The following is a 26,541-nucleotide window of genomic DNA, read 5'->3' as shown; positions in this document are numbered from 1 at the left end:
AATGTATCTTACTACTACTATTTTATTTATATTTATTTGATTTAGCAATTTTTATATTTAAATTTTTTTTCACATTGATATTTTAAAATTGACAAAATACTTCATAATTTACATAACATACATTAGTGTGATCATTGAGTTTCTAAATGAACCTTGGAATTAAATTGTAGTATACCGGTATATATATTTTTTAAAATACAACTATTATGTTGCATTACTCAGTCTAATATTTTGGAAAATTGGCTTGTGGAAAAAAAGACCAGGCCGAGCAATACCTACTGAAAGCCACTAGGTGGCAGTACCACACTGCTTCTATTGCCACCTCCATGATGTCTGCCAGGCGTCTTCAGGTGAGTACTTGCGCTTTATTTTGTTTTTTATGTGCTTTAGTACTGAAATCCTCTGATAACTTTCGATTGTTTCTCATAGACTTCTGTACGAGTTTAGAAGCGCCAGGTCTCCCTCTGCTGGCCATTGGAAGGAATGCAGGTAAGTGACCAATTTTTTTCTCTGTCGTTGAAACCTCATGGGAACCACCTTGTGCTAATGCTAATTAGCGCGCTACTTGCGGCACTTGTATCACTCAAAAAAAACGGCTATTCATACAAAACGCTTCATGAATGTATACAAAGAAGCATGTTAACATTACTCACAGACATATGTTCTTCCTATGCTGCAAAAAAACAACTTTTATTAGCATAACTTGACTTTTTCCTTCTACTCTCTAACGTTGCTACAACTTAACAGTGTATCCGAACACACGGAACCACGCTGCCCCTAACGGCCAAATCGTGTACAACATGAACAGCGCTCCCCATAAAGGCACATGTAGGGACCTATATTAGTTACATTTGTGACTCACAAAAACATCTATTTATGACAGAAATCAGAAACTATCATCATTAATGCATTTTCAACATGTTTGTGTGATGTTGGGACATAACATTACTCAAAATTGTATTAACTGATTTGTTTCAGGTTTTTGATGACAAAGAAACAAAACAGAAACTGTAACGTGCTTTTAAAGCGATGGAAAAAATGACGTGTGCGTATTTGTGTGCGCGTGTGTGTACATAGCGCTCGTGTGGTTAAAAGAGCGTGTAATTTGCCATCAGACGGTGGAGTGCGGACATATTGCCGCTATTGATCTTGAGGCCTAAAGTCAACACGGAAGCCAGGATACTGATGGCCAGGGGTGGCCAGGCGGGGGTCTTGATAACACACACACACACACACGGTAATACAGCACGTGTACACATAAACAGAATGTAATTGACTTGTGTGTGGATTTAGTTGACCCTCTAATGACGCTTAATGACAACGCAAAGCATTTGTTTTTTGTAGAAATGTCCAAATGTGAAATATATTAATAAAGTAGCATTAAAATTTAGGAGTAAAATAAAAGCGAATCAGACATGATAATGATCAAAAATGCATCAATATATGGACATTGAATGAATATAAGCATTTTATTAAATGAAAAATCAGACTGAATAATTAGAAAAATGTGACAATAAACGAACATTGGGTAAGTACATAAAAAAAAATGCAGAAAGTCAAACTAAAGCATTTTGTTAAGTGTATCAATAAGAGCATATTGAAGAAAGCAAAGAAAAAATAATCAGACTAAATATTTGCATAATATATCAATAATATTAAATTATAGTAAAATGAAATAAAAAATAAATAGATCATTTATATATATATATATATATTTACAATTTGTATATGTCTGTATTATTTTAACAAAACCGATTCAATTTGTTTTCTATACTTATTTTTATCCTGCTGATATTTAACAAGGGTTAAATACTTTTTTTTTTTAACTTGGAATTACAGTTATTTTAAATATAAAATATTTCATCTGGCGATTTTTTTTTGATTGATGTCAGTATATTTTGAATTAAATATATATATATTTCCAAAAACGTCTGCTTATTGAAGTGATCTAAATTTATATTTATATTATATATAAACAAGCTTTTATACGGTACCACCATAATTATTTTTGAGTTATTAGTTTTGCTTGAGAAAAAAAAATATTATTACGTTGGCATCATGTAATATTTACTAATTAATTATCATAAGCACTATATCGCATTTTTTTAAAGTGGTGTAATATAATCTGTATAACTTTCTTAAACATGACAAATGCTTTTCAAAAATGAGTTTTTGTAACACCAAATAGCTTTTTTCCATCATGAAACATTCCAACTAATATATTGAACAATTATTAATTTTATTCATAACATTACAGTATACTGTACTATATTATCTCATATTTAAAAATAGTCATTCTTTTTTTTTTTAACTGAAACTGTTTTAAAATTAAAATTGGTTTCAGGTAAGCCTTTTTTTAATCAAATATAACAAATCTATAAAACTATAAATTCTTTGTTATTCCTATTTTTTAAATTCCTCCCATTTTTTACCATCTATCTACTTCCACATAATTCATGCGATTATCGTCATTCCAATTTTAACATATTCCAACTATTCTCGCCATTCTTGCTTACATTTTTTTTATTCCAAATCTTCACGCCTTACCCACAATTATCAATTTTGCACCCTGATTTCCCCCATTCATTCTTAATGGCAGATCCAACATTCCACATTTACATCATTTCAAAGTGATATTCAAAAACGCATTCATTTCACTTTAGGGATGATTATTAGTCCATTCCATAATCTTCAAACCTTACTCCATACCGACTAGATTCTTAACACCGTCCTGCTTTTTCCACTATAATTTCTACATTTATACCTTTAACATGCTGAGCTATTTCCAGCTCATTTTATATCCTTCCATGTCATTCATCATACTTTGACATCGTTCCAGAAAATTCTCATTTTTCATTCAGCTTCACACGCAATTTCTTAAGAAATTGCACATTGCCTAGTTGCATGTTGGTGGCATGTGTTGGTCTAATTTCTATTTTCTGCCCCCCTCTAGAAGTCAAAACGGCGTGAAATTCGATTTTACGCTCTTTTTATTCTTTAACTACCCTCATAAGCCCACGTGTGTTTATCTAAGCGTGCGTGTGTGTGCCAACTTTCCATGGCGCCCCTGGCAGAGGGTCCATTAAGGCACCGACCCCTTTCCCAGTTGCCTGGCGCTAAAGTAAACCAAGATTGTTTGACCAACACAAATATTTACACTCACGCACACACACATGCATGCGCGCACACACACCGAGGCGTATATATAGCGTCACCATTTTGTCAGAGCCGCCGTCACTCACTACGATGGCGACGGGCGTCATGCGAAACTTCCAGCTCCGGGTGCCGTCTCCAGCCTACTTCCCCCCGGAGGAGGATGAGGAGGAGGAGGAAGAGGAGGAGGAGTTGGAGGAGAAGGGGTCTACTGATGAAGATGAAGAGGAGGACGCGTCGGTCTCGTCAGACCACCAGGTCTCGTCAGACCACCAGGACGCGACCGAGCGCCTGCTGAGGTTCGCCGACGTCATCAGCCGAGACGTCCGCCGATATTTCGGCCGGCGCGAGGCCCGGGACGTCTATGAGGAAGGCGCCGTTTCCGGCGGCGCCACCGGGGGGCGTCCGCAGTACGACGACCCGCCGAGGCTGGCCGGGGCGGCGGCCGAATGGACCCAAAGGCGGGCGGATGAGGGGCACCCCTCCTCGGAGCTGGGCCCCCTGGCCGAGCTGTTTGAGTCCCAGGGGAAAGGCCAGGGTCGCCCCATGAACGCCAGGCACCTGCCGCTCAGTTTCTGGACTGAGCCGGACCCCCTCGATGGGGACGCCCCCCCACGTGACACCCACACCAACTTCAGCCTGCATACGCTGGAAAACTGCCACCCGGACTTTAGCGACCTGCTGGCCAACTGGGACCCCAACCCGGATGACGCAGACTTGCTGCATTGACTAAAAGAATTTAAATTTTATGTATTTACTTTTTTTGTGGTGTTTTATCAGCATTGCTGTAACAAAGTGTTTTCTAAAAAATTAACAATAAACTTCAAAAGTAAAATAAAGTAAAACTGCTCCATTTTTGACAAATGGAGGGGGGGCAGCAAGGTCATATTGTAGGAAAGGGGTTGTCATTTTATTCATATTTTTAATTAATCAGCCAATTAATTGCTTATAAAGAAAACATTTTTTTTTGTGGGTCTACACTCTAAAAACTATGGGTCAAAAATGGACCGATCCTATACTTGGATCTATTTATTCAGCTTCGAGGTGTTCCTCAAGGATCAACCTTAGGTACCTTTTTTGTTTTGTAATGACCTTCCTTGAGATTTTTCAGACTGCTCTGTTTGATTATTATAACTTATTTTTTATTTATTTTTTTGTTTGCTTCTGACATATAATCATGGTAGAGTACACGCTAAAAAACAGTTGGGTCAAAAATTATTACAACTATGGGTCAAAAAATGGACTGATCCTCTACTACTTTGAGTATTGAGTCTTTTAGTGTAAAACAACTCGTAAATATTGGTCAAATCTTTTACTTGGGTCAAAAAAATTGGTCATTTTGTATAAAATTTCAAATTGACCCATAAAGTGGATTGGTCCATTTTTTAATCCATAATTGGGTTATTTTTTACCCAACTTTTTAGAGTGTACTCTACCATGATTATATGTCAAAAGCAAAAACAAAAAAAGACCAAAATAAGTTATAATAATCAAACAGAGCAGTCTGAAAAATCTCAAGGGAGGTCATTACACACAAAAAAAAGGGTACCTAAGGTTGATCCCAGAGGAACACCTCGAGGCTGAATAAATAGACCCAAGTAGAGGATTAGTCCATTTTTTGGCCCATAGTTCATGCTGCTATTTGAAACTGTCTCTTGGGGCGGAATCCTCAAGTGGCGTTATCAGCATTCAGTATTTGACCGTGACGTGGGAAAAAAGGCATCGCGCCGCAAATGTTTGCATCGCCATTTACAGGTACAGGACACGTATAGAATCCACGTGTTGCACATGCCCCAACATCAGTTTCACAGATCCACATGAAATTTGGAAACAGGACACACACAAAAAGTCTCAAAGACCTATTTCCCAAATTGAACAGAAAGTCGGCCATTTTGGTTTGAAGCAGGCATTTTAGGGGCAAATTCCAGGGCTGGGATTATGAAAAGAATCAGACCCACCAAGCCAGTTTCACGGATTGACATCAAATCTGGTGGATATGTCTGACATAACAGGACGCGCGAAAAAGTCTTTAAGGGCCTGTGCCGGAAAGTCGACCATTTTGGTTTAAAGCAGACATTTTGGGGCGAATTCAAGGGTTAGACTAGGAAAAGAAAAATCCGACTTGGACACCAGTTTCATGGATCAACGTGAAATTTGGTCTGTGTGTCTGACACAACAGGACACACGAAAACGTCTCCAAAAAATGCTGGAAATGAATGAACAGCAAGATCATTATTTGGAGGCAAACTGAAAGCAAAAATATACCAAAATATGACTTGAAAAAGATGATAAGCCAGTTTTGCTCATCCAGGTCAACTTTTCATTGGAGGGAACAAACAAAAAAGGCTTGCATGTGTGCGTCTGATTGGCCGAGAGGCGAGGCCAGTAGAATTCTGCCACACGCTCTCCTCTGATGTTGTCAACAAGGGTGCGAACGAGACTCTTGCCTTACAGCTGGCTATGATGAGGATGCGAACGTTAGCGCTGACGGGCCTCGTGCTGCTCCTGCTGGCGTCCTGCCGTTACGCTCGGGCCGACGACCGGCCCGCTGGGACGGAAAACGCCACGGAGACGAGCCCGGATCAGGACCGGGAGGATGGAGACGAGCCGCCCAAGAAGGCGAACGGCAGCCAGATCGAAGAGGACAACAATGTGATGGTGCTCCACGGCGCCAACTTCGCCAAAGCGCTCAACCAGACCAAGTTTTTATTGGTGGAATTCTGTGAGTAGACGAAACTAACACATAAAAGGGATAATATGCTTCAGGGGTTATTAAACCGGTTTCAATTACTATGGTATTAAGTTGCATTTTTGAGTATTAAAAAATATATACACATTTTTTAAATTGTATTTGTAAATATCTTGAATTGATTTGTAATATATATATATATTTTTTTTTTTAAGTTGTTTTTTTTATATCATAATGTCATGTCAGTGTCCTGTGAAAAACACTTATGTTCATTTTTGCCAATTTTTCGATTTTTACATTTATGGGATGAAACTGAATGCAGACATCCCAAAAACATTTTTAAAAAAAGGACCAATATTTAAAAAATACAATAGTTTGCATTTGACAAGTATTTTAAAAAGTTTTTAATAAACATTAGTGTGCATTTGATAAGTATTTTAAATATTTTGTAAGTAGTTTAAATGTTTTAAGAATTTAAGTATTTTAAAATATTTAACTATCTATTTAGATTTACAATTTTTTTTTTTGCGTATTCAAAATGATAATTTGCATTTTAAAGTTGTTGTAAATAATTTCTTCATTATTTTGCATTTTAAAATGCTCGGAAGATTTTTTTTTTTGAATAAATAAAATTTATTTTAAATATTTTAATTTGTATTAAAATTATTTAAAAATATATATATTTCTTCATTAAATATATGTTGAATGAGCATTTTCAAAGCATCAGATTAAAATAAAAATCTAATTCAGTTAGATGGAAGAATCCACTTAGCATTTGGAAAACACAACAAATATTATTTTTCGTATGAATATCTACTTGATTAGCCACGTGTAAAGCGGCCCGTCGTCCAGATGTTCTCCCGCTTCCACTTTCCCACGAGTGCAGGGAGCAAAGTTTCAGGTCCTATCAGGAACGTGCAGTCCGTCCCAAAATAAGTCACCATGTGCGTTCCAACTTGAGTCCAATTGTTTTTGCTTGCTGTTGCGCACGCAGACGCGCCGTGGTGCGGACACTGCCAGCGCCTGGAACCCGTCTTCGCCGAGGCTGCCGAGAAGCTGAAAAAGGACCAGCCCGCCGTCGGCTTGGCCAAAGTGGACGCCACCGCCGAGAAGGAGCTGGCCGAGGAGTTTGGCGTCTCCGGCTTCCCTGTTCTCAAGCTCTTTCTCCACGGCGACCGAAAGAAACCCGTCGATTACGCCGGTATTCAAAAAAAGAACAAAATAAAGAAAATACCCGGTAGCTGTTGTAGCCTGAAGCCAAGATAGTAAATCAACAATGTGTCTTCTATGTTGTTTAGCACAAAGCCTAAGAAGATAAAATCACTTTTCAGTTATGATTGGACTTTTATGTTGGATGACTACTTGTTTTTTTTGCAACACAATTTAAATTTAGTGTCATTTTGACTATTTGCTTTGTTTCATTGATGTTGTTATTCTTTGGGCAACTAAACTGCCATCAGAGGTGTCAAATCCAGGTCCAGAAAGTAAAAACCTGCCCCAGTTTGGCTTGAGCCCCAAGTGCTAGCTAGCTAGCTCCGTAATAGCTAGCTCCCATGGTGCTCGTTTACCTGCTAGGGAGCTAGCTAGATAGATAGCACCTGAAAGTAAAAACCCTGCCACAGTTTGGTTTTAGCCCATTTTTAGGGTTTTTACTTTCAGGTGCTATCTATCTAGCTCCCTAACAGGTAAACAAGCACCATGGGAGTTAGCTAGCTAGCTAGCACCTGAAAGTAAAAACCCTGCCACAGTTTGGCTTTAGCCTCAGTTGCTAGCTAGCTAGCTCCGTAATAGCTAGCTCCAATGGTGCTCGTTTACCTGCTAGGGAGCTAGCTAGCTAGCATCAGGGGCTAAAGCCAAACTGTGGCAGGGTTTTTACTTTCAGATGCTAGCTTGCTAGCTAGCTCCCTAGCTGGTAAACAAGCACCATGGGAGTTAGCTAGCTAGCTAGCACCTGAAAGTAAAAACCCTGCCACAGTTTGGCTTTAGCCCCAGGTCCTAGCTAGCTAGCTCCGTAGTAGCTAGCTCCCATGGTGCTCGTTTACCTGCTAGGGAGCTAGCTTGCTAGCATCAGGGGCTAAAGCCAAACTGTGGCAGGGTTTTTACTTTCTGGACCTGGATTTGCCACCTCTGACTGCCATTATAAATAATTTCCTCCTACTTGAAAGTGACCAAATTTGACCCCCTTTACAAAATAAAATAAAAGCTCCCAGAGCCTCTTTCAGTTTAGCAACTCCAAATTTGGTATCCATGTCTATCATGAGTACATCTACAAAAAAGTCTAAATAAGCCATGCCCAAAAAGATATGGGAAATCTGCCATTTGAGTTTGTAGCAGCCATTTTAGGTTCAATTTCCAGACGTTCTTCAAAAGCATAAGACGGGAAACTCACCACAAAACCGTTTCCAGGTGAGAGGACGGTCACGGCAATCATCCAGTGGCTGAAACGTCGCACGGGTCCCGGCGCAACGGTCCTGGAGAACGCCGACTCCGCTGCCAGCTTTGTTGACGCCCACAACATCACCGCCGTGGGATTTTTTAAGGTAACGCCCACTCTACTTGGAGTCTACACTGTGCAGTTAGATGGATCTTCATACTCCCATCGCCTCACCAAGAGTCTGGAAAGTGACGCGGCGAAGGAGTTTGCCGAGCTGGTCATGGACATGGCTGATACGGAATTCGGCATTACGACGTCTCCGGAGGTTTTCCAGAAGTACGAATTGAAAACGGACACGGTGGTGCTCTTCAAGAAGGTATGGGTGGCTTTCATGTCATTAATGTGTTACTGTGTGTATACAAAAAAAAATCGGAGTTGAAAAGGCCAATTAATCAGTTGGCTGTATTTTGAAGCGGCCATTTTGGCTCAGTAGTGTTGTTTTCAGGCACACACAAAAAAGTGCATGTCCATCAATGACACCCACAATTTTTTTTTAATATATATATGTCTTTTTTTTAAAATGTAATTTTTTTTAAATATTTAAAAAAAAAACTTTTTTTTTTTTTAAATTTTCTTTTATTTTTTATTTATTTATTTATTTATTTATTTATTTTAGTTTGACGACGGCAGAGTGGACTATGCGCTGCCCGAGGACGACAAGCTGGACAAAAGCAATCTGACCAACTTCATCCAAGAAAACAGCCTGGAGCTCATCGTCCCCTTCACTAAGCAGGTGAACACAAACACACACAAAAAAATAACACAACTACACGCTTGCCTTGACGTTGTGTCTGCGCAGACGGGGGATCGAATCTTCAGCTCCAAAGTTCGCCTTCATTGCCTGCTCTTCATCAACGGCACGGTGGAGAGCCACACGGCACTCGTGGACCACGTCAGGACCCTCGCCAAGGCCTATAAGGGCAAGGTAGCGCCCGATAGCTCCAAAGATAAAAAATGTTGACATTAGAGCAGATTTTCATAATCGAGTAAACATTTGGAGCCTTTTTTTTTTTTTTTTATTTAATTGTCCAAGTCCTCTGATTTCAGCACATCAACATGTAATTGTTCACTGATTTCTGTCATCCTTCATGAAAGAAGACTGATCATCTTCTGTGTTTAATCAAAATAAGAAATTTGCAAACTTTGGAAAAACAATGATCGAACCGGTACGACATCAATCCCCCCTTTTTTAAGATCACTATACAAATACGAAGTTAGTTAACTCGTTTGCTCCCAAAAACATATAAATGCGTTCTATTTTAAATATTACCATGCTCCCAAAGATGTTTTTATACGTTTTTTTATTTTATTATTTTTTAATTTTTTTATGCTACAGCATACAGAAGGCTTTGATGCAGCCTCAGAACGGAAGAGAATGCTTGAAGCAAAAACGGCCATCAGGTGGCAGCAGAGTATAAGAGATCAACCAGGGCCATGTTGCAAAAAACTGCCTCCCCCATAGTTTTAAACGGATTTGTGAATATTGATGAAACTCGGCTATATTCTAATGCTAATTGCTGCAAAACGGAAACAGATAGACACATACTTATTTTTCCTAATGAAAGAAGAGAGACTAATCTTTCTAATCTTCTCTAATCTCCATGTTTTTTTTAATAGAAATAGAACACTATATTTTGTGGACCTTGCAAAATCAGTCAAAATCCAGTAAAACAGCCCTGGAGCAAAGGGGGTTGCTTCAGTGAAAATGGCTGAGAGTGAATGAGTTAATAAACAATAATCAGGGGCAACATATGTTTTTTAATAGACTTTAATGCAAAATTAAAATGAATCAGATTCGTCGATTATTGGATTCTAAAAATATTCGACAGTGACAGCACAAGTTGACTTTATGTCTCAACGTTGTCTTTGACGTTTACAAAACCACAAATTCACGCCGATTTCCGCGCTTCCTTTCAGATGCTGTTCATCACCATTGACGTGTCGACCGACGTGTCCTTCGTGCTGGAATTCTTTGGCTTGTCGGCGGCTGGCGTGCCCGCGGCTCGCATCATCAACATGGACACGGGCAAGAAGTTCAAAGTGGACTCGGCGGATCTCATGAGCGAGCTGCCGCCGTTGTGTCAGCAGGTTCTGGATGCTACGGCCAAGGTAAGAAACACACACGCTAAGCTAATGTTTGATGCTATCGGTGATGCTAATTGTATTGTTTTGTACCGCAGCCTTACTATCGCAGCCAAGATGTGCCCGAGGACTGGAATAAAGCGGCTGTTAAGGTCCTGGTGGGGAAAAATTTTGAGTCTGTTGCTCTGGATCCAACCAAGAACGTCTTCGTAGAGTTTTGTGAGTTCAAAATGTTCTCAACAAACTCAAAACTTTTCAGTCGTCATTATGGAAACGCGAGGGCGTGGAAAGTGGGACTTCCAATGTCAGTCCCATTGAAAATGAACGGGGAAAAGTTGATATTTAACATGAAATTGTGCCAATACTGTAAGTCATGTGACATGAGACGATTTATACCCGAGAATTTTTGACGCAAGTTGAAAAAAAAAATGTGGAGAATAAAAATCACAATAGCATTCCCACACCTACAGATTGAAAGTAACAAAAAGTAATATTTTAAATTTTAAATTTTAAATTTTAAATTTTAAATTTTAAATTTTTCATTTTTCATTTTTCATTTTTCATTTTTCATTTTTCATTTTTCATTTTTAATTTTTAATTTTTAATTTTTAATTTTTAATTTTTAATTTTTTTAAATTCTTTCTTCTGGAAAAGTAATATTCCTTTTGCAGACGCTCCCTGGTGTGCCCACTGCAAGGACCTGGCTCCCATCTGGGACCAGCTGGCGGAGAAGTACGCCGATCGTGATGACATCATCATCGCCAAGATGGATTCCACCGCCAACGAGCTGGAGGCCGTCAGCGTCACCGGCTTCCCCACCCTCAAATATTTCCCAGCCGGTGGAAAGGAGGTACCGCGACACATACGTTCATGTTAAGGTTGCTAGATGGGGACGGCAATTTCTCTCACACACACACACACACATACATTCTCGTTTATGCGATATCTGGTGATGACAATTTTACACACTCTCATACATGCTTATTACGGTTGCCGGGGACGACGGTTTCACTCAATCACACGGACGGCTTCATGTTGTTGCTGGTTATGCAAATTTCTTCACATACATACACGTTTATATGGGTTAGTGGGGACATACATTTGTCTCACATATCTTGGTTTATGTAGTCAATCATTTCACACGCATACACGTTCATACCGGTAGCCGGGGACACTGTTCTTCGCTCCAGATGTCGTCGTCTCGTCCTGCAGGTGGTGGAGTTCTCGGGAAGCCGCGATCTGGAGACGTTGTCAAAGTTTTTGGATAACGGAGGAGTTTTGCCCGAGGAAGATGACGACGACGATGATGATGATGAAGAAGTTCGTATTGGCATGCTCAGGCCCAAATTAATCTTCCTCTCTGTAATAATGATAATGAATACATTTTCTGATGTTTTGCAGAAAGCGGGCGAGTCCGCGGAGGACGCCGACGAAGCGTCTCCTAAAGAAGAGCTTTGATGATATTTTTCATGTTTTTCTTCTCAATGAATACTTTGAGGGACACAAATTGAAGTCTTGTGTTGAAATTCGGGCAAACAAATTAAATTGAAAGGTAACAAAGGAAAAATGAATGGCATTAAAAAGTACTGAATACAGACTTTTGTCCGTGCCACAGTTAAATACTGTAAACACAAAGGTAATTGAATAGTTAATAAATGTAAATCATAAATATCATTTTCTTAATTAGCTAATTCATTGCCAATTAATTCATTTTTGTGTGTAATGTAACATTCCATCATATTTAATATATATATAATTTATTCCAGAACAGATTAACTCTAAAACGTCAAAAATTCATTTGAACTATTTCTATTAGTTTAACATTTTTTCCCACTTTTATTAACAAGAGTATGAAAACCTAGATTTTTTTTTTTAGAAATACAGATAAAAAAATGTATGATCAATCGTGAGTTAAATATTGAAGTCATGCGATTTATTACAATTAAAAAATGTAATCGCCTGACGCGATTTAAAAGATTTTAAAAAATTGGGGGCGTCAGGCAATTCAAATTTTAAATCGTAATTAATGGCATGACTTCACTAGTTAACTCACAATTAATCACAAATTTGATATCTGTCCTAAATGTACAATAAAAACAATCTAGGTTTTCATGCTATTGTTAACAAAAGTGGAAAAAATGTTAAACTAATAGAAATAGTTGAAATGAATTTTGACTGAGAATCGATAGACCAAAAGAAAAAAACTATTTTTAGCAAATGACAAATGAGGTTTTATGCAATTATGCTATGAGGCTAAAAATAGGCACTGCAAGGTTTTGGTTTCATTACAGCTTGTGATTCATAAAATTCCATTCATGTTCGTTGGTTATTGAGGTTCAACCACAGTTTGCACCATGTGACAGATTTCTTAGAAAAGTAACAGCACAGGCAGCATAGCTCGGACGCATGCTCTGCCAAATGTTCACATTCCTGCATGAAATGGCGCAGGAGTAGAATTTTTTTTTTCTATGGCAGCAATAGACTCAATCTTGTGTTTTATTCATAAAAATAGAAAAATAAACACTATTGAATGTAAAGAATGAAACCGTTTGTAGATCATCATTTCTTGCTTTGGCCACCAGGGATCAGAAGAATGCATGCGGTAGATTTGATGAACAAACAAAAACAGACCAAGCTGTAGTAATATTAAGTCGTTCTTCAAAGAGGATAAAGAATATATGCCTGTGAGTATTTAACTATGACCTGCTGAACACAGTTTATATTGGAAATATAACCTGTTTAAAAGTTGATACCTTCCCTATTATGATGGTAGTTTTATTCCGCCCATCTATGGGGTTTCACATTATAAGTTAACATTAAGCCTTCCTTTGCATGAGCCGCTGATGGAAAACTGCCCCGGAATATGAAGAGATTCTGTCCACATGAAGTAGGGGCTCTCACAAAAGACAACCCCCCCCCCCCCGATTTGGCATCTGTCATCCACATGAAAACGCAGATTTATGACATTAACTCATTCACTGCCATTGACGCCTATAATCGTCAAAAAATCATTTGAACTATTTCTATTAGTTTAACATTTTTTTTCCACTTTTGTTAACAAGAGTATGAAAACTTAGAATTTTTTTTATTGTACATTTAGAACAAGTGAGTTAACTAGTGAAGTCATGCGATTAATTTAATTTAATCGCATGATAATAATTTAATAATTATTTAATAATTTAATTTAAAAATTTAATCGCCTGATCTAAACGTCAAAAAATCATTTGAACTATTTCTATTAGTTTAACATTTTTTTCACTTTTGTTAACAAGAGTATGAAAACCTAGACATTTTTTAAATAGTTTTTTTTTTTTTAAGAAAAGATTATTAAAAAATTAGGGGCGTCAGGCGATTCCATTTTTTTTTTTTAATTAATCACATGACTTCAATAGTTAACTCACGATTAATCACAAATTTTATATCTGTACTAAATGTACATTTTTTTCCCCTAGGTTTTCATACTCTTGTTAACAAAAGTGGAAAAAATGTTAAACTAATATGAATAGTTCAAATGAATTTTTGACGTCTATAGCCGTCAATGGCAGTGAATGAATTAAAAAACGATTCTTCTAAAAACCTCCAAACAAAGCGAAGATCCGCGAATGTGCTCCCGGAGCCGAGGAACGACAAAGTGACAGACGCAGAACCTTGGCCAGATTAAAGAGACCTTCAACTGATAAAGACCTTGGGATATTTTCAAGGAGACAAATTTGGGGCCTTGAGGCTAAAGAAGAAGCGCAGCCGCGGCTTTATTGCCCGTAAGGAGATCGACAACATTGGGCGGAGAAGGAAGAAGAGGCCGCAGTCATGACTGGGCGGGGAAGAATTTCACCTAATCCCTGTTTTTGAGCCATTTTCAGTTTAGATTAAATGTAGACACGTTTTATTAGTGTTTTTTTTTTTTTTTCTGGATTAGTGTTTTTTTTTTTTTTAACATAGCCCGTAGTCGTTTAGGCCAAAAAAATGTCATTCGTCATTGTGACATTATTCGACTGTTAATGTTTTTGCTGGTTGCTAAAGCAAATGTTTCACATTCCAGAAGGCAAAACAAGTCCAACAGGCTGCGACGTGATGTCAGCGGTAAGTCTTGAACCTTACTCCATTCATTTGCTTTCATCCTTTTGTCCAAGGTAAGACCGGCACGCTCAACTATCATGCTCTTGAACCTGCGACCGATCTCCTTTGCTTTTTGAAGAGAATTTTGTCAAAAGTTGAAAGTAAGTGGGTGAGAGATGTTGTTTACTCCAGTTTAGCCACGCAGGATTAGCAAGTAGCTCCCGTGGCTAGGCTAGCTAGCTTTATGGCTAGGGCTTGTCTTAAGAGAAACATTTCTTGTGTGAGGCGGCGAGTGATCGCACGGCATACAAAAAGCTACACATGTGTTCGCTTTGGGTGAAAAATTAGCCCGGAAATGGCAAAGCGGCAATCTCCTTGTGTTTGTTTACTGTCACTTCCTTTGTCAGTCAGGACGCCACTTTCTGTTGACGTCACATTTCAGGAACTTTTGGCTGTAAAATTCCATATCCACGCCTTCTTAAAAGAAGTCTTTTTTTTTTCAGGAAACACCAACAATGTAACCATTTGAATCATGAGGAGGTGACTTAGGCAATTATTTTAAGCAATCTTTGACTGCCAAAAACGTTAAATAACGTTTAGTAAAATCCTATGGAGGAGTGCCAAAGACGTTAAAAGACGTTGTTTTTTTCAAAACAGAGGTGAAACTAACCATTTTCTATTGTTGATTACTGAAAAACGGAATAAGGTAGAAACAAACTTTTTTTTTCTGATGAAAGATGAGAGTCCAAACTTTCATTTGGTAGTATGTGTGTTTCCATAGTCCAAACACAGCATTTTCTGTGGACCTTGAAAGATCAGTCAAAAGTGCTTAAATCGGCTGGCACCCACGGCATCCCTTTTCTGAAAACGTCTGGCAGTCAAAGAGTTAAGGCCCAATTATTGGGACAAATGCAGACACTCTTATTGGGTGTCTGGCAAAATCAGGACAAAAACAAAAAGGCTTGTCGGCGCCTTAAATGATTCAGAATAATGTAAACAAGGAAGAAAGTTTAGTTACACTGACTCAGGAGTGGAAATAACAAAGTTGACAATTTAGTAGCGCTAATTGGTCCAATTTTTGTCTGCAGCGTCCCGCTTGACCCAATTTCCCGCCGATGGAGCCGCCGCTGTACGAAGAGGCCACACGCCACCAAGTGGCCGCACCCGCTAATCAGGTGCCTTCTGAGCCGCCGCCATCCTATGAAGAGACAAGTTAGGCCACGACTCATCAATTTCAACCCTTATCATTGTTGCCTTATGAATATCTTTGATATTATAATTATATATATATGTGCTCAATCATAAATGTAATTTTGCAAGTGTACTTCTTAATATTTAGTTATTAATTTAGTTCGGGATGCGCGATTGAAGATGTCAGGCCGACAACGGCGTTATTTGAAGGTATCAGGTACTTATGGAAGATACTGATAACAGCCGCCGATACTAAAGGAAAAAAAATAATAAAAAACATATAAATCTGACATTGATTAAGTCCCCATCGGCAGTATTTGGCATTGTATTGCAGCAGTTTGACCGATCGGCATCAGAAACGGTTTTGTAAAAAAAATAAAAATAATTCATAGTGTTAAATGTGATCAAAAAGTATCCAAAGTACTGCAGGTATTGTACTGAGTTCAGAGTTCAGGTATCGGTCTGAAAAACAACGTAGTCTTGCATGTCCCTATCAACTTACATGTTAAAATGATATGTTGAGAAGTTTGGAAAATATGTTTGTAAAAATATTTTTCATAGACATAATGGGTAAAACGCATTTTTTTTCAGAAAGTAAAAATTGACAAGCTCAACATTTCCTTTTTTTTTTGTAAAATGACTTTCATACAAGCATTTTTTTCAGGGAATAAACTCAAGTTATTTTATATAATGAGATTTTTTTTTTAAAGGCAGCTTTTTTTCTGTAAAATATATAAATATTACATAAAAAGTTTTAGATTAACATGAAATGACAAATATTTCATGAACATTTTGATATAAATTGTAATTTTTACTGTTCTAAAAAGTTAAAATTGAATAGATTGACATTTTCAAAAATTACTTTTGTTGAGAAACGATGGGAAAGAAATAATATTTGAACAAACGTTTTTAAAAAGTTACTCCTTCTGAGAATTGCCTTGATTTAAACCTGTTTTTACGTGATTTAAAAAAAAAAAGACATTACTATTTTTCATTTGCATTTTCTTTTATTAACTGCCCCAAATACATCAATTTAACTTAACGTCTCGAGTCTCTGTTAAAAAATACAAAATTTGCACAAATTTCTTGTCACAAGCGTAATTTACACTAATATATATATATATATATATATTATAATCCAATTTCAACTTTTTCATAAATGCAGCTACGGTGGGGCCGTATCCAGTTTGCACTTTAACCCCGCAGACATTGCAAGTCGCCGTCCATCAGTCAGCAGTGGGTACGTACGTCCATCTCAACCGCCTCGTTTAATCCGATGCTCATTTAATGCAGCTTGGCCAGAAAGGACTAAAAGACCTGCAGCAGGTTAGGGTGGTTAAGGATGGAGAAGGAAATTTGCCGGCTGGTGCCAGAAGCGGGACGGCTTCATGCAAGGAACAATGAGAAGTTGATGAATGAGAAAAATGAGAGAGAAGGAGAAGTAAAAGATTAGATTAGTAAAGAGGGTGTTAGAAAGGCCCGAAAGGGGTTGGTTGGTGGTCCGTGGGTGGTGTCTGCTCAGTGCTGGATTTCACTTTCCTTTCTTTTCTTTGGTCCTTCCTCGGGTCTCCTGACGGCCTCACGACTCTGGCTGGGTTCTGAAGTGTTCGGTTTAAGTGAACGGTGTGGGATTTTTTTAATAGGTTTTAGGTGAACTAATGAATGCACACGCACATGCACATACTCACCCACATACAAAATAAAAAATAATTAAAAATATATATATAAAAAAAAAAAAAAGAGAGCAATGATGATGACATGTCAAATCGGTAAAATTACCGAATGAACAATACTGAGCTCTCCAGAAAAAAAAAAAGAAAGGCCCTAAAGGGGATGAAAAGTAGAGGTAGTTTGCTCTGATGATGTACAATTTTTTTTGTATGAAAAAGTAACCTTGTCAAGTATTTTTTGTTAGCCATAATTCAAAACGTTTTAATTGTTAGCTTCCTTCCCCCCCCCCAAATGTAACTTGTAACTTTACTTTCCAATAAATATGTGGTAAATTGTGCGAGTGGCTGTTTTGCAGTCAATGTCCAGCCGGATCCATTTCCCGTCTTGAGGACGCCCACCGTGACGACCAGCCACACGTCGTATGTCATTCTCCATCAACCCACAGTGTGTATGTAATGTCATTCGCACCCACATCATTTCGGCCTGTTTACATCTCATCATTCAACTTGAAGTGGAAGCCGTTCAAATTTCAAAATTTCAACCACGCATTTGGCTTTTTCTTTGGCTATTTTTTTGCGCTTTCTGTGTCCTATTCAACTTTTAAATGTTCATAAAAATGTTTAGGGATGTAACGATATCCAAACATCACAATATGAAGCTCACGATATGATAATGATCACGATATTGTGGGGACATTGGCGATATTAAAAAAAAAAGAACACAATATTGTTAAATTAGATCAATTCTGAGCACGTACACATATTCACCCACATACCAAAAAAAAAAAAAAAAAAAAAGGAGAGCAATGATGATGACATGTCAAATCGGTAAAATTATCGAATGAACAATACTGAGCTCTCCAGAAAAAAAATTATAATAAAAAAAAATAAAAGAAAAAAAAACATGAAAACTTCTTCCAGACCACCAACCAGTACTTTGGTGTTTCACAATTGGGATTTTTTTTATTTTCTCTATTTGTTATTATGTCAATTTTTTGGTGACTCAAGAATTCCACATTTGCTTTGTCCTCACGCGTCCGTCTTCGTTTTTTGTCTCAGTGGGCTTGGTACACCATCAGCAAGCAGAACCAAGCGTCCAAGTGGTGGTGGCGCAACCGCAGCGTCAACGGACCATCCACGTCACCCAACTCCGGAGCGATCCCGGTTATGTGCGATGTTCAAGGTGTCATCGGGAGGTCACGACCGTCAAAAAGCTGATCCCGTCGTCCTACGCCTTCTTCTTATGTGGCATGTTGCTTCTTGGATGGTAAGATCATTTGTGGCCGAGACCCGGATTGGTGGGCTTTGTGTTCAATGAAATCTGTTCTGCTTGCGTTTCAGCCTCTGGTGCGGTTTTTGCCTGATTCCATTTTGCGTTCCTCATCTCTGGAACGTGCACCACTTCTGTCCTCTTTGTGAGGAACGTCTACACATCTTTGACAGGCGGGATGAATTTTACAATCGCTCATGATAGAACCCGAGCAACTACCACTGCAAGGTCCTTATTGTTCATGATAGAAATTCTTATTCTCTCATCACATTTTTGAGACTCGATATGAAGGGAAATTCACCACACTTGAGCCTGGCGAAAAATGTGATATTTTAAAGTCGCGATACACGAGTACAAAATAAGAACGGGTCTGTAACGCCCCCTATAGAGGTCCGTCCCGCTATGTTTGAACCTACGCGTCATGTTTATTTTCAGTCTTGTTTACTCCCTGTCATGTTTAGCTTCTGTTTTCCTTGTGTTTTCCCCTTGTCTTGTCATTTCCTGTTTTATTGTGAAAAGCCTGACTCCTCTCGTTTCAGGTCACTTGCCCTTCCTTGTTTGGTGTCTTTGTCAACCCTGATCCCTGATTGTGTCCACCTTTCCCCATTACCCTCACGTGTCATCCAATCAGTGCCCTCAGCCAGGTGTGTCTTGTTATGTCATTAGTGTTGGTGTATTTAGTCGGTTGTCTCCCCCCTGTCTGTGTCGGTTTATTGTTGCCACTGTCGTAAATCTTTCGCCACGGCACGCTGACCTTTTTTTCCTTATCAGGATCCATGTCATGTTGTTAGTTTTGCCTAAGTTGTTTTGTCATGTTTAGCTTCATGTTTTGTTAAGTTCAGTTTATTTTGTTCTTTGAAGTTAGCTTTTTGATTAGAAATTAAAACCTCTTTTTGGACTGCACCTCTGCCTCCTTGCTCTGCCTTCCCGCACCTGGGTCCTAAAGCCCCCATCTTACTGACACTATGGCTCCGAAAAATAGGTGGCATGAACAGCGCCTCGAGATCAACTAAAAAAACTTTGATAGTCGTACACGAAAATGAGTATTGAGTGTACGACCATTTGAATGTCCCAATTTTTGCACATTTAGAGACGGCATACTTTTGCCCCCTTGTCCTGAGCCCGTGGGCCGGATCAGGCCCGCAAAGGGGTTTAATTTGGCCCGCGAGACAATTTTGTAAAGTAAAAAAAATAAAATAATCAATCAGCCGGCCACAATCAAAGCATATTCATTCGTAATTCCACAAGCAATCCTCAGATGAGCAATGCAACTTAAAGTTACAGTTAAAAAAAAAAAAACATAGACCAACATAAATCAAACATAAACGTGCTGAATACGGCACACATATGACAATATATTTACAGTTCTGCATTTCAGGGCTGGCCCGCAAATATCGAAATCTGGCGCATAATTGACAGAAATTGTTTTTCAATTATATCCTATGATTTTACCGATCCGGCCCACTTGGTAATATATTTTTCCCCGTGTGGCCCCTGAGCTAATCTGAGTTTGAAACCCCCGCCCGAAGCGGTTAACCCGATTGATTTCAAATTTGGGCTGCAGCATCTCAACACCTAAGAACAGCATCGGGAAGAAAAAAAACATGACAGGGGATCAAATTGTGCGTTTCCAAGCATTGCCGGTTTTCCGCTTCACGGAGCCACAAAAACATGGAGGCATAATTATGTAACCGCCGCCGACTTACAAAAAGTCTTTTGGCGCCAAATGCTATAAAACAAACTACACAATTGATCTGATTGTCTTCAAACTTGGCGTGTTTTTTCGTAAGATAGTTTAAGATGAAAAGCTGCGGCGATTCGCCGTTTGCAATGAAAAATGTTTTTACATCTCCATAACAATAATTCTTCAATCTAAATATTTTTGAACAATGATGTAATGTTGCAAAATAAAATGTATATAAAAAAAAAAAAAAGAGTTTCTATGCATTTTCATGTTTTCATGATCTAGTTTTAATCCCCTGATATTTTAACCACTGCACAATCCTGCTTTGCAATAGAATCAAATTCCTCAGAATTTTTTTTTTTAATGAATGAAGTGTTTCTATATATTTTTACATTTCCGTAAAGTTGGAGTTTTCATCCGCCGGATATTTCAATGATCACTCAATCACGGTTACAATTGTGATCATTAGCAACGATAATGTTAATAATCTGCATGATTCAATAATCATGCAGATTATTAAAATAATGGTGTATGCACTTTTTTTTTTTTTTTTGCATTCTAACTAAAGAATTTGTTGTACTTATTGAATCGTTTAGGGACAAAATAGTAGCATACTTTCTTAAAACGTTTTTTTAAATTTTTTATTTATATTGTACTTTTTTTGTCAATTCTGCAAAAATAACCAATCAAAAAGTTCCACTGTATTTCTTATTTTTAGTCACAATATAGTTTTTGGTTTTGTTTAAAAAGTTGTCTTTTGAGTTCAAACAAAAACATTTCCAGTTGTATTTGGAGTGTCATTAATAAGCCCCCCCGCCCCCCGTATCAATGTGTGCCGCACCCCAAAAGGGATCGAGCACCATTGGTGGCAAGAAACATGTCATAAAACAAACAAGTTCCGTGAGTGTTACGTAAGCGCAGAAATGAATGTTACACAAGTGGCAGATGAAAGCAAACATATATGTTATGTTATAGCACACGTTTTGGAGCTCTTTCAATTGTGTTTCGGTCAACACACAACTGTAAGAAGCGACGCCAAACATGCTAAATGGCGAGCTAGCTTAAGTCGCTAAAGTTAGCGTGTGACCAAAATGTGTGGCTAATGTATGTACTGACTAGTCGCTATACAGTAGCACATACTTTAGCTTGATCCTGAAGTCGTCTGGCAACTTCAGCCAAAGCTGAACTCGTTTCAACCTTTCCCCGATGACGTATTTGAAATGTAGGTCGTGGTGCGTTCGTTCCAAAAGAGGTCAAGTCCTTTTCGACTGTCAGGCGCTTCAAAACCACGCTGTGTGTGTTTTGACATACACTATTTATCAATATTTTAAACACACACATTAGCTAATAGCCTACTAGCTATTAGCTAAGAGCCTACTAGCTCTTAGCTAATAGCCTACTAACTATTAGCTAATATGTTGGCCTCGGACCGGGAACAACCAAAGCGGCACTTACACCGGTTCGAATTGTTCTCATCTCCTTTTAGTAATGTGCTTCAATTCAGCAGGTGGTCTGGTCTACCTCAGCAGCGAGTCCTCGGCACGGGTACGGGCCGGCGCTCGTTCTGCGCTTGGAAGTGAACGGAGGTCCAAGCGGGCTGCGGGGATCGCCACCAAGGTACCGGGATCCGGATTGGATCGTGACATAAGTGGATCGTCCCAACCCTAATATACGTACACGTATATGATCTACACATGACCTATAAATGGCAAGTCAAATTTATGTGCTGTAATTATAGGCTGTAAAAATGACACAGGTGTATTTTGATGATGGCTTTAAACTGGTTGGACGTGCTTTGATCTGGCAATCGTCAGTGATGATTTGCATGTCGCATCTCGCATCTCGCAGTCCAGCACCCGACTTTCTTCAAGGTAAGACCGCTGCTCTCGTATCACACACATCACATTTATATATATAAATACTGTATATATGCATTTGCTTTCCTTTTTAAGTATTTATAGCTTGGCTAATTTTAGAATTGAGGTGAATTTTGTGGGTTGAATAAATGACAAGAAAAATACTTTAAGATGAAACAGTAAAAAAAAAAAAAAAAGTTGCCTTTTTATTGTTTTTTGACATTTAAAAATATTTTTATTCTCAGGAAACTGTCTTTTTCAGCATTCTAAATGATCCTACTAAATTCAAATATCCCAAAAAAATCCATCATAGCAACATCATTTGTCCATCATAAGTAACATGATTTGAACAGTGTATTTATTTATTTTTTTAATTAATGCCAAAATGTAAATGTTTTAGTTGTAGTTTTTGTTTTTAAATACTGTGGACTGGACCAACCTGTGGATAACAAAAACCTTGTAAAATTGAAGACCATCATAATAGATGCATTGGAAAAACACTTTTTATGTACTGTATACATATTTCTATGTATTTATAATATATATTTTTTTTAGTCCAAGCATATTCCACAAAAGATGGGGTAAAAAAAAAAAAAAAAGTATTATTGTTAAATATTGGGGGGTAATCGGCGAATAAGAGAATCCATGGATGGCAAACTGTTCGTATGTGGGAGTCGACTGTATATTTTTCCAACACTTTATCATGTCGTTTCCAGCTAAAAGATACCCAAACAGTGATTGCCAACTGGTGGATCAAGATCCAAAAATGAGTTTCATTTTGGGGAGGTCGCGGCCAGCTAGTCAAAAAATTTTTTTTTTTTCCAGAACCGAACTGAGGCGTTCCTTCCTACACAGAACATATTGTGTAAGAGGAAACGTAATATGCTTTTGGCAGGATGTCAAACTCATTTGAAACTGCGTTTAAAAATGTACCATAGGGTACATGTATTTTCAGAGGCTATTTTTAAACAAAGAAAAGCTTTGTTGCTCATAACTTTTAGAAAATGGGTCACAACTTTGCAACAATAGTCCCAAAATGAAAACAGTTGAGAACCACAAAAATGTACTTAAAATAATATTTTGGCAACAAATAACAAAAAATCGAACATTTTTTTATATCTTGATTAAGCCCCAGATTTTTTTTCTTTTTTCTTTTTAATTAACTCATTCACTGCCATTGACATTCAATTCATTTGAACTATTTCTATTAGTTTCCCATTTTTTTTCCCATTTTTGTTAGCAAGAGTATGAAAACTTAGATTTTTTTTATTGTACATTTAAAACAGATATAAAATTTGTGATTAATTGTGAGTTAACTAGTGAAGTCATGCGGTTAATTACGATTTAAAAATTTAATCGCCTGATATAGACGTCAAAAATTAATTTGAACTATTTCTATTAGTTTCACATTTTTTCCCGACTTTTGTTAACAAGAGTATGAAAACTTAATTGATAAATTAAAAGTAAGCCACAATTCTCAAACGACTCTTTGACCTTCCTCCTCCTGTGAGGTTGTACAGCAAAATAATAATAAAAATAAATACATCTCTGTAAAATATACTGTTATTTTCATTTAGTTTTCATGAACAAAAATGTTTTTTCAACTTTAACAAAATGTTCTGAAAGTGTATCTTGATTGTTAATTTGTCTTCACGGTCAGCTTTTTTTTTTTTTTTTGTAAATACGCCGATGGACCCTCCGACATACGAGGCGTCCACGCTGCCGCCTTCCGCTGTAGACGTCGAAGCGTTTGACCTTTACCCTCCTCCACCTCCTTATGATGCTTCCATTCCCCACTCTTCGAACCCGCCTCCCTATCAAGAAAATAGTAAGATTGCAGCTTAACCTTCCAGGGTGGAAGAAAAGTGGGCTGTTTCATCGCCCAATTGTGTCTCCAGATCCGTTTCCTGTCTTGGTGCCAACTACCTTCAGTCCCTCAACATCGGTCAACATCCATTTAACCCCGTTGGGTACGTGACACATTGAATACAGTTGTACTTTCAAGTTCGATCAAATCAAAGAACTTTGTTTGCGAAAAGTTGCTCGATATAGCGGCTGAGTGGCCGCTCAAGACAACTGGAAGAAAAAGTAGAAAAGCTAGCGTACAAACTCAAAAGCTGACCCATTTGGGCTTGGGCGGAAAACAGAACCGGGCAGAATAAAACCAGAAAAAGCACTTAACGAAGCCGACGCAATTGAATGACGTCTGTCATCCACATCAAAGTGTTTTGTTCACAAAAAGCTTTGGTCGAGAGTCCGATCGAGCCAACAGGAAGTAGAAACCTACAAAAGTAAAAACACGAACGTAGCTTAACGTAGCTTAAAATGAACAACATGAAAATGCCAATCAAAGTGTTTTGGTCACAAAAAGCTTCTGAATCGCATCTAATGAGATCTGGACAGCAAAAGCAGCTTCCCAATGACTACTTTTATTTGAATAAGCATCTACTTCCTGTTTTTGTGCCAGACTGATCCCAATGTTGCAAGTTTTTATTTCACTGCATTCCTACTTCCTGTTTTTGCTGTCTTGATAGGACACCCAGTCTATGAAAATCAAACCTGTAGCAGCGCTAAAACCAGCTCAATTTGACAAAATACGTCACAGAAGAAACTCATCAAAGTGCTTTTCTTTACAAAAATCGGGTCACAGCCGAGAATTTCATAAGCCAACAAAAACAGGAAGTTGATTGAGCTTGTTGCTAAAGATGAAAGGGCAGCCGAGTTGGATTTGCTGTAATAGCCCCCCCCCACCCACCCCCCCACACACACACATACACACATAGACAGGGAGAGAGCGACTGTAATGCAATGTATGTCCGTCATCACAAAACAAACTGATCTTAGTGTAATGTTCATTATTCAGCTCGTCACACGCTGTAAACGACAAACAAGGCATACACTCTAAAAAACGACGTGGCACTGTGTAACTATTCTAGGAAAACGTCACCCACAATTACGTACGTACGGTTCTGTAAAAAAAAAAAAAAAATACATACAAATGTCAATATATAGATTTTTATTTTCCCAGTCACATCAAAATTCTTTGTTCACAAAAAAAAGTTGCTCAAACATGAAGTCGACCTCGAATCCAAAGTGGTGCAAAACGTTGACATCCCGCTGTCACTTCAAACTCCAACGTGCTTGTGTGTCCATATTTGTTTCCAAACAGAGGCGGTGCTTTCCCAACCGGTGTCCGAACAAACGATGACGACGTCGAACCTGCTGGGCTCTCCAGGCAACTTTGAGTGTCCGCACTGCCGGCGCGCAATCTTAACCAAAACCAAGCAAATGCCCGGCAGGAGCGCCTACACGCTGTGCTGCGTGCTGGCGTTTTCGGGGTAATTAGCATATTAGCACGTTAGCATCTGCTCACTTCTTACCAACTCTTTTTTTTTTTTTTTTCAGATTGGTTTGTGGCTTCTGCCTGATTCCTTTCATGATTCCGGAATTGTGGGATGTTCATCATTATTGTCCTCACTGCGGAAAACATTTACACGTACATCATAAATCGTGACACGGATCCACTGTGGAGGATTTGGACACTTCTTATGGACCTTTAGGAACTTTTTATTTCTGCCTCAATGTTGGAAGTCAAGTCAAAAGAAACATCTTTACAATAATGTGTTCTATGCGCCGCTGCCAGTCGAAATACGGTGTTTTGATTCATATTGCCATAACGGAACATGAATTAAGAAGAAAAATCCACTTTTATGGAGTCAGGGGGCGGCCATTTTGCCACTTGCTGTCGACTGAAAAGGGCCAATCATGGCTCACTTGGTTTTTGGGTTTGGTCATGTGATGTTCGCCAACTGAATTGTAAAATGGCTGCCTCATCCCGGCATTTAAGATGACAGATCCCTCTGGTGTATTGCAACAGCAAAATGATATTTTCAACAATAAAACCGCTTCAGTGACAATTTGAAAACAAACTAATCATATGAAAATAAACTCCTAAAAATAAGTTTTGTGTTAGTTTTAATGGAAATGGAAAGTTAAGCATTAGGACAAAAATCATCAACTCATTCACTGCCATTGACGGCTATAGACGTCAAAAATTCATTTGAACTATTTCTATTAGTTTAACATTTTTTTCCACTTTTGTTAACAAGAGTATGAAAACCTATAATATTTTTATAGTATATTTAGAACAGAAAATATCAGGCGATATACTCTTGTTAACAAAAGTGGGAAAAAATGTTAAACTAATAGAAATAGTTCAAATGAATTTTTGACGTCTATAGCCGTCAGTGGCAGTGAATGAGTTCATATCCCAAAATGGAATTAGCATCTTAAGAAAACGTTTTGCAGATCATGAAACGAAAGACATTTTGGCATTAAATGTTTAAAAAATATTTGCACGTTTTTTTCCCCCTTTTCCTTAGAAACAATTATTTGGTTTGGTTTTATGTTTTTATTGAACATATAAACATAAAGAAAACACATCAATTTAAAATAT

The 26,541-nt window shown here is 38.1% G+C and overlaps 3 protein-coding genes across 10 annotated transcripts; all 3 read left to right on the top strand.

Annotated features, from left to right (window-relative positions):
• The first annotated feature begins 308 nt into the window (after positions 1-308).
• On the top strand, positions 309-3,882 carry percc1 (proline and glutamate rich with coiled coil 1). Its single transcript, XM_077570027.1, has 3 exons — positions 309-350; positions 430-489; positions 3,277-3,882. The coding sequence occupies exons 2-3, from the start codon at positions 484-486 to the stop codon at positions 3,880-3,882; spliced, it is 612 nt and encodes a 203-aa protein (XP_077426153.1). The 5' UTR covers positions 309-350; positions 430-483.
• A 1,702-nt stretch (positions 3,883-5,584) lies between these two features.
• Positions 5,585-12,903, top strand: pdia2 (protein disulfide isomerase family A, member 2). Its single transcript, XM_077570427.1, has 11 exons — positions 5,585-5,875; positions 6,837-7,043; positions 8,249-8,382; positions 8,455-8,592; positions 8,893-9,009; positions 9,076-9,201; positions 10,194-10,385; positions 10,457-10,577; positions 11,030-11,208; positions 11,571-11,678; positions 11,760-12,903. The coding sequence occupies exons 1-11, from the start codon at positions 5,614-5,616 to the stop codon at positions 11,814-11,816; spliced, it is 1,641 nt and encodes a 546-aa protein (XP_077426553.1). The 5' UTR covers positions 5,585-5,613; the 3' UTR covers positions 11,817-12,903.
• A 1,460-nt stretch (positions 12,904-14,363) lies between these two features.
• On the top strand, positions 14,364-26,046 carry LOC144054961 (lipopolysaccharide-induced tumor necrosis factor-alpha factor homolog). Of its 8 annotated transcripts, none has more exons than XM_077570429.1 (11): positions 14,364-14,438; positions 15,503-15,589; positions 16,771-16,845; positions 18,335-18,542; positions 18,617-18,773; positions 21,734-21,846; positions 21,968-22,100; positions 23,746-23,913; positions 23,984-24,055; positions 25,255-25,423; positions 25,491-26,046. In XM_077570429.1, the coding sequence occupies exons 5-11, from the start codon at positions 18,743-18,745 to the stop codon at positions 25,597-25,599; spliced, it is 795 nt and encodes a 264-aa protein (XP_077426555.1). In that variant the 5' UTR covers positions 14,364-14,438; positions 15,503-15,589; positions 16,771-16,845; positions 18,335-18,542; positions 18,617-18,742; the 3' UTR covers positions 25,600-26,046. The 8 variants fall into 8 exon arrangements, with proteins under 8 accessions (XP_077426555.1, XP_077426556.1, XP_077426557.1 ...); XM_077570430.1 differs by lacking the exon at positions 14,364-14,438 and adding an exon at positions 14,457-14,488; XM_077570431.1 differs by lacking the exon at positions 14,364-14,438 and adding an exon at positions 14,515-14,575 and having other exon boundaries at positions 21,737-21,846.
• Positions 26,047-26,541: the final 495 nt, after the last annotated feature.

Source organism: Vanacampus margaritifer, chromosome 7 (assembly GCF_051991255.1).
Source record: "Vanacampus margaritifer isolate UIUO_Vmar chromosome 7, RoL_Vmar_1.0, whole genome shotgun sequence".
Classification (NCBI taxonomy): Eukaryota; Metazoa; Chordata; class Actinopteri; order Syngnathiformes; family Syngnathidae; genus Vanacampus; species Vanacampus margaritifer.
This window is presented reverse-complemented; position numbering and strand designations above follow the sequence as displayed.